General features: G+C 48.4%; 1 protein-coding gene across 1 annotated transcript in view; it reads left to right on the forward strand.

Annotated features, from left to right (window-relative positions):
- Positions 1–96: 96 nt before the first annotated feature.
- PRPSAP1 (phosphoribosyl pyrophosphate synthetase-associated protein 1) overlaps positions 97–7,674 on the forward strand; it is a 24,171-nt gene continuing 16,593 nt past the window's right edge. The window contains exon 1 of the mRNA XM_008939294.1: positions 97–272. Within this exon, the coding sequence (XP_008937542.1) occupies positions 109–272 (164 nt within the window). The 5' untranslated portion in view covers positions 97–108. The remainder of the gene's footprint in view (positions 273–7,674) is intronic.

A 7,674-nucleotide genomic window follows, 5' to 3' on the forward strand; every position in this document is an offset into this window, starting at 1 on the left:
ACTTTGCCACAGCAGCGGACCAGCAAGACCATAGGTAGCAGGAGGGTTTCCCTCCTCCTCCTCCCCACCCCTTAAGGGGCGGTGATCGCGGCGGAGAGGAAGAAAAGGATGCCACGGAAGCTGTTGTTGCCTTATAAATCTGTTTTTTCTCACTTTCGAGCTCCACGGGGGTTGCATGACTCTTTGGCGATGAACGCAGCTAGAAGTGGCTACCGGGTCTTCTCGGCCAACTCCACGGCAGCCTGCACCGAGCTGGCGAAGAGGATCACGGAGTAAGTTCCCTCTCTTTCAAGCTCCTCTCCCTCCCCAGAGCTCCTCCGAGCAGGCAGGCTTTCTGCAGAGCGGCTGGGGAGGGTTTGGGGGGCCCTCCCAAGCCAAAGCTGCTGCGAACACCTTGGCTCATCCCTCCTGACAACTCGGTTTGACCCAGCGATGAAAAGGAACATGCACCTTTCTGCCTCTTAACGTCTCTGACATCCATTACAACGCTGGGAGGGCTGGGTTGTGGCAAAGGCTGTTCCTTTTGGGGAGGGAGAAGGTGAAACTTGGCTGAACAAACCTCAGAAAGCGTTTTAACTGGCTTGGGAGAGGCTCAGAACTTTCTCCACTGCTTTTAGCGGCTGGCGACCTTGGGAGCTCAGCAGCTTTGCTGCATGGGGCGCAGGGAGCGTTGCCTGCGCCGACCACCCTGCAACACCAGTTGCACTAACCAGAGTGGATCAGCACATCTGCGTTTTGGTGAGGTAGGGTAGGTGGGCAGCACACTTGGTTTAAGGATAGAAGTCTGCCGCTTTTTATTGTGTAGCTGTTTTCAGCCCATCGATTTGGGCAGTTTTTGCCCTTGACTTAGCAAGGTTGGAGGTGCTGGGTCCTGCTGAAAGTAAGAGCTGGCTCCAGAATGAGGCTTTTGCTGCAGAGAGGAGCACCGAGTGTAGCCCCACACTCACTCTTTTGTTTTGGATCAATTTGGTTCAAATTGAGTTGTTCCCAGCTTGAAGGGGCATTTCTGAGACAGGCGTCTGTGTGTTGAGGAGTTGTCATCCTAAAGCAGGTCTTGGGGTTCCTTTCTGCTGCTTCTGGGCTGCAGTTCATAGGAAGTTGCTCCCAAAATTGAGGGGGCTCAGTGCTTGTTGCGTGCTGCAGCAGACTGCATACGTGCTGCCCCAGTCCTATCCCCAAGGGCGTGTTTACATGGGAGACATTGCTGAAGACAGGTGTGCTGTCACCTCGAAGTGCAGGAACGTTTTGTTACTTACCCAGCTAGCTTAAATCCTGTGTTCAATCCTTAGCACAGATGATCTCTATGAAGCTGAGTTGACTGTGGCTGGGATTGCTGGTGTTGATGGGATGTGTGTTGGATAATACTAATGGATTTCTTTGGTGTGAGGTGAAGATGGAAGTCCTTGTGTTTGAGAGTGGGAAGCTTTTTTTTTTTTCTGTTTTTGTATTTGTATTTTTGCTATATTTGGTGAGTTCTGTATCACTCTCCCTTCACTGATACAACTCTAAAAATAAAGTCTCTCTCGATAAAAAAGTAACTTTTGCTGCAACAGATAGGACATGGCTTTACAAGGCTTGTCCTGTTGCATCATCACAGAACATACCAGAAGTCCCCTGGGGACGAGCTCCAAGTTCTCAGGACTGAAAGAGCGAAAGGGCAATCTTTATTCTCTGCTCTTTGTCTTAAAAATAACTCCTTTTTTTGTAAAGATGTGATGAGAAGAGGCACAGGGCCAGCTTCCTCAGGCCATGATGTGTGCAGCTGGTGGCGTGACGTGCTGCTGTAACCCTCTGCAGGGCTCCTGGTGATGCTCTGAGGGTGAGCAGAGGGTGACCTCCTGGCTGTCCTTTGCAAAGTCAACTTTCATTAGGGACAACATGGGGTTTTGGCCTCAGCTCTGATGTCAGTGAGGAAGTTGGGTGCTCTGGTGGTGGATGAGCACAAGTGTGATACAGCTACAGCTTAAACTGGGGCAGGAGGACATGTAGCTTTACCATCCATAAAATGAGAGAAGTGACAGCTCTGAAAAGGAAAGATGTGAAGCGTTTATACATGGATGATGTTTTATTGGAAGGGGTGCAAAATCTGGAACCATTAATAGCACAGATCTGCCCACAGGAAAAAGCCTCTACAAATAAAGGTGAAGGAGGAGCGTTTAAGCCTCTTGTGCAGTGGTTTTGTGCTGGCTTCCCTGAGGAGCTCAGGGGCTGTTTCAGCACGTTTGTAATGCGTCCCTTGTTCTTCCAGGCCGCAAAAGATGTGTGAGCTCTGGCTCCCTGTTGTCACATCCCAGCCTGTGCTTTGCTGGGGAGGCCAATTGCACCTTTTCATAGAGTTTTAATAGAGTTTAACAGCAGTTTTACAAGGGTGAGTCTGTCCTCTAAAACTGTGCATATTTTTTAAAGATTTTTTTAATGACCTTTAGTGTAAGTAGTAAAAGAACTTTAAAGCTACTTGCAATATTAGGAGTAGGACCCCTTGAGATTCTTGTCCCTTCAGGCACTGTTGCTGTTTTCCATAGGTATGATGTTAAAATAAATACTTGTGGAGTCCTGGCTTACCCATTTCTAAAATCTCAAGCCTAGGGAGATGCAGCATGCCAGAAAACAGATATCTGAAAGCTGATCCATCTTCTTGCATCATTTGATGCAAAACTTTCAGAGTTGCTTTCGATTCAGGCTCTGAGCGTGGCACTCTGGCACTCTTCCCATCTGTACAGTTTCCCACTCCACTTTCGTGTCTGCTTCTAGGATGAGGCACTAAAGGGTCGGTCTAACTTTTGGAGCTCCTGTTTATGTTAGAGTCTGCCAAGGAGAGGAGATGGTGCTGGCTTGTGAAAACCTTGTGAAACTTTAAGTAACAAAGATGCTCCTTATATTCAGGACCACTGAAACATAAATCCTACGTCAACTTGTATCTTATAAATTGAGAGGGGTGACCTTCTTTTATTTCTTTCCCAGATGGAAAGAAAACTCCTGCTGTAATTAGGACACTTGGCACCTGATTATAAGCTGCATTTGCAGGGGAGAAAGATAATTTCCATGACCAGTGCTGATCCCTAAATGGGCCTTGTGTGCTGCTGGGTGAGGGAGGTCTAGCAACTCTTTTTAACCTCCAGATGCATTTAGATTTCCCTCTGACTGCAGTGTTTGCCACAAAGGGTGCAAATGTTACGTTCCACTCCCTGCTTGTGTGTTTGGGTTGGAAGGGATTGGTGATTGAAGCTTGCTAACGCCTCCCCAGTGCTCCTGCAGGTTACGTGGGATGTGGCACTATTGTAAACTCACTGCAGCCTGTGGATGTGAGTATTCTGGAGGTGGTACATTAGGAGGACTCACAGCAACCTCCCTCAGCTGAAGGAGAATTCCAGGTGGGATGGGGGAAGAGTAACGTCGGCCTTCCTTGTTAGGTCATCTTAGCAGCACATGAGGATGGCACAGGGGAGTCAGCTCATGGGAACCTTGTGATCCTGCTCTCCCCTTGTTCCAAACCCTGTTCTTGCCTTCTGGAAGGACCCCTTGTGTGGTGCTCTGGAAGGAGAGGGGTTGGCACCAATTCTCCATTGCAGAAGATGCGGTGCTGTGGCAGGAGGGTAACAGGGTGAAACTGCATCAAAGAGTTTTGGAAAGGGGAAAGAATAAACAGCTAGAAAGTAGTGTAGTTGGAGAGGGTTACAGGCAGGGGATGGTGCTGGAGTAGGGTGAGCGTGGAACAGTTGGGCTTTCAGAATCTCCATGCAGCTTAGATGGAGCGTGTAACACAGGTGAGCAGGTTGGCATGGCAGCCTTTTGTGCTGGCCAGTGCCAGGGCTAGGGGAAGTTCTTCCATGAGGAGTGAACTGGTAGGAGTAGAGGAAAATCTGTGTGGTGTTTGCTGGTCATTTAGCTGCATGGCTTTGCCATGTCTGGAACAAGTGATGCAGATGCTGGATGGTTCTGGGTACAAGTAGCAAATGAGCAGCAGAGACTGTTCTTTAAGTATCCAGTTGTGGCGGGTGGATGGAGAGAGGCTCGGGTGGTTATAAGGATGTTTGAACAAGGATATTGCCTTGTATCCAGGAAGCTGCTGGTTCTGTTCCCATTCCTGGCTGCTTCTTGTAGTGGGAGGTTAGGAAATCCACTGCAGAGCTGCCACTGTGCTGGCTGGAACCATTTGCTGACCTTTATTTAAAGGTTTGCTTAAGTTTGAAAAGCAATTCAAAGTTAGGCTTGGCTTGCTTGGGCCATGGTCAGGCACAGAGCAGATCCTATGCTGTCAGCTCTATCTCCTTCTGGAGCCTCCAGCCACTTGTGGAGTCTGTAGGTGTAGTGAGAGTCGGGTATTGGCAGATCTGAGGTTGGTGGAAGTGTTTGTAATGAAAAGGGTAACACCAGAATAAAAGCCTAGTCAAGGGCTTTGTGTGCAGCTTTCTCTTCAATCAAATGTTTGCACTGGGAGCTGGCTGGAAGCTCCCTTGGAGGTAACTTTACCAATGTCTTTTAGGTGCTTGTCACAGAGCAAGAGGAGGAGACACAGCCTGAGCTGAATCCCTGCACAGCAGAGCTGAAACACCCTTTGGTGGCATGAAATACTGCAAGTGCACTTGCCTCTTCAGTTCTGATTTGGCTAAACAGCAAGTCTTTTAACCGACTGTCCTTTGTCTCAACAGCCTGGTGCAGTGGTTTTTGACAGGCTTCAGAAGAGCATTTTAAATTACAGCCTCATGGTGTTTCCTAAAATACTGCATTGCGCCCCTTCCTCAAACTAGAAGTGACTTCTGAGCTGTTTGCATTTAGGCTGTGAATCTGAGACAGGTTTCATAAACACTCTTGTATCCACAGCTTAAGATCCTCTTGGCGTGTGTTGAGGCTGCAGAAAGTTAGATCATCTTTCTTGAGCAATGTCTACAGAGAGAGATATTCCAGATTGTTATAAATTTTTACTGGGCAATTGCTCCGGGTAGGATTTTTAAAGCCATAAAGAGAATTTTGCTCTTAGATGTCATGGTGAGTTGGTTTAGTAACAGAGCTGGTGTGAGGACAGCAGAGCAGAGTGAGGAGTGGGGCTTTCCCCATCAACAGCAGGGAGTAGTCACACAGGGAAAGCTCACACCGTGTTAAAAACCTTAAAATCTGCTCCAAGACCTGAAGTATTTTTGCCAGAAGCAGCCATACCTCTGCAGGGCTCTGTGCTGGGCTTACCTGCAGTGGCGGCTGTTTCTTTCCTTGTGTAGATCTGACTGTGGCTGCAGGCAGGTGGTCCAGGAACTGTGAGAGCCCCTGTTCATACGGTTGTGCTGTTAGTCCTGAAGCCCAACACAGAGTTCTTGCTGCCACTTTAATACCTCTATCACCTGAAGCTACAACTGGGAGCTTCTGCACAGAGAGGATTTAGAGACAAAAGAGCTGGGAATGGAGGGGAAGAAACGAGAAGTGGTGGGAAGGGGGAATTTATCACTGAACTCTGTTACAGATGATTGCTTCCAGGACGTGTGGTAGCTAAGGCCATGCACCAACCTTGACTTTGGCGCAGCTCTCCCACAGGATCTGCACAAAAAGTCACCTCTAACAGCCTTGACTAAAGGTTTTATTGGGCTCCTTCCCTGGCTGAAGCCTCAGCTTATGCAGGGCCTTCTGGAATGGGTTCAGTGGAAGGTGTGTCCCTTGGGTAAACATACCTGAGCTGCTCAGGTGGAGCTGCCCAGCAGACCTGTGCCCGCAGGACTGCAGAGCACTGCAGGCAGGCTTGGTTTATCACTTGTATGGGCACTTTTATCTCATATCCTTTTCATTGCCACCCCTCCTTTTTAATGAGGATTTATTGTCTGACCAGAGCAATCTACTAATGGTTGTTCCTTTAAGTCGCTTTCTGTCTCTTCTGCTGCTGTCTGCACCCAGGTTTGATAAGCTGAGCTGTTCAGTGGCCCTCTGTCCATGGGGGAGCAAACTTGCCTTCCTCACTTCTTTCAGCAGCCCAGAAGCTGCGTTGCTGCTGTATGATCTGAGCAGAGGAGCACTGGGCTCTGGTTTTGCCAGCCACATCCTCACGGAACATTGCAAATCTCTGCTCTGTGTTTGCCACATTCTACCATCGAAAGCACCACCTTCCAAGGGGTGTTTTGCTGTGATGTGTCCAGCTGGACTGGTTTTGAAGCTTCCCCTTCTTCTGTGAGATACAGGGTTGAGTAAGGGCTCTTGCACTGTCTCCTAAGTGGAGTTTTTTTCCAGCGGTGAGGTAGGAACGTGCTGTCTGCAGCGAAGTCAGGGCACACGTGCCTCCAAAGGGAGCCTGCAAGACTGGCCGTGCAGTTGTGGAAGAACAAACATGAGTCATTGAACATTTCCTCCACACACTGGTTTGTTTTGTGTGTGTGATCCTTGAGCTTGTTTCAACTTGGATGCCTTGGCAGCGATTAGGCCACAGTTCAGTCCTTGCAAATGCCTGACTATGATGGGAAAGACAGTGGGGTCCCAATGGGTGGCAGCAGGCACTTGACAGGCCCCATCTGTATAACTCCCCTTCACTCTCTGTGCATCCGTCCCCAGGGTTCCTGGGCCCAGCTGCCACCTCTGTTTTGAAGATGCTGAAGGTACTGAGGATGCCTTTTTATTGCAGCTGGAGGTTTTAACCCCCTGTGGCTGATGGGAGAAGCGGGGTTGGGGGCCCTGCCCTCTTCTGTCTGCACAGTGCTTGGGTGATGCTGCAGTTGGTACCTGAGCCGGGCTGGTTACAACCACACATGGGTGTTTCTCCTTGTGGGACTTCACTCACCAGCCCCAGGCACGGCAAAACGTGCTGCCAGACACACGATCAGGAACGTGCACGTGCCAAATACGTGCCTTATAGCCAGCTAAGTAAATATCTCACGTTGCATTCAAGTATCTGTTATGCAGCTGTCCTGGGCACGCTTTCCAGGCTAGCTTCTAGCCAAGACCTCTGGCTTATGGGCTCAGAGCTAAGGCCAGCAGTTGTTGGTGTTGGGCTGTCTCAGTCATTGACTTCTGAACCTATCCCAAGCATCTGGCTGGTGTGGGGGTCTCTCAATTAAACCACACGTGCCTCTAAATTATTACTAATGGATTGCTTGTCAGTACAGTTAAATACAGACGTGTCACCTGAGGGAATAGTCTGCCTTTTGGAGCCTTTTAAAATGCTCTTCAAAATGAATCTTTATGTAAGAATGAAATAAAAAATAAAAGGAAGTGACTGTAATCTTTGTTGTGATTAATGTTGTAGGTTTGACATTTGAGAAGAGGAAGGAGTAATTTGAAAAAATCAGAACTTTTTTTTTAAGTTAAAATCTCTTCAATCAACTGAGTTATTTCAGAAAGGTGTGGGGGAAGACAGGAATTTTAGAAAGTGACTCATTTGCTGTTAATTGAGGCAGAGTAAATCATTAAAGTTTAGTTCTGCTGCAGCTCCACCTAGGATGGCACTGCTCAGGCTGGCAAGATGTCCTTTGCCATCGGGAGTTGCAGGCTGTGGTCAGGCTGGCTCTTGGAGCAGTGGGAGATGTGTGGTGCTGCAGCCTGGCCAGCACACTCGACTCCCTGTTAGGCAGCGCTGTGTTTTGTTGATGTTTAATGTTTTGTCTAATCTCTGCTTTGGATCGTGTACTTTTGGGTTTCTCCATTTTTAATTTCCTTTTTTTTTTTTTTTTTTTTCCTTTTTCGGGGTCTCGGGGTGGATGGGGG

Source organism: Merops nubicus, unplaced genomic scaffold (genome assembly GCF_000691845.1).
Source record: "Merops nubicus isolate BGI_N331 unplaced genomic scaffold, ASM69184v1 scaffold44490, whole genome shotgun sequence".
NCBI lineage: Eukaryota > Metazoa > Chordata > Aves > Coraciiformes > Meropidae > Merops > Merops nubicus.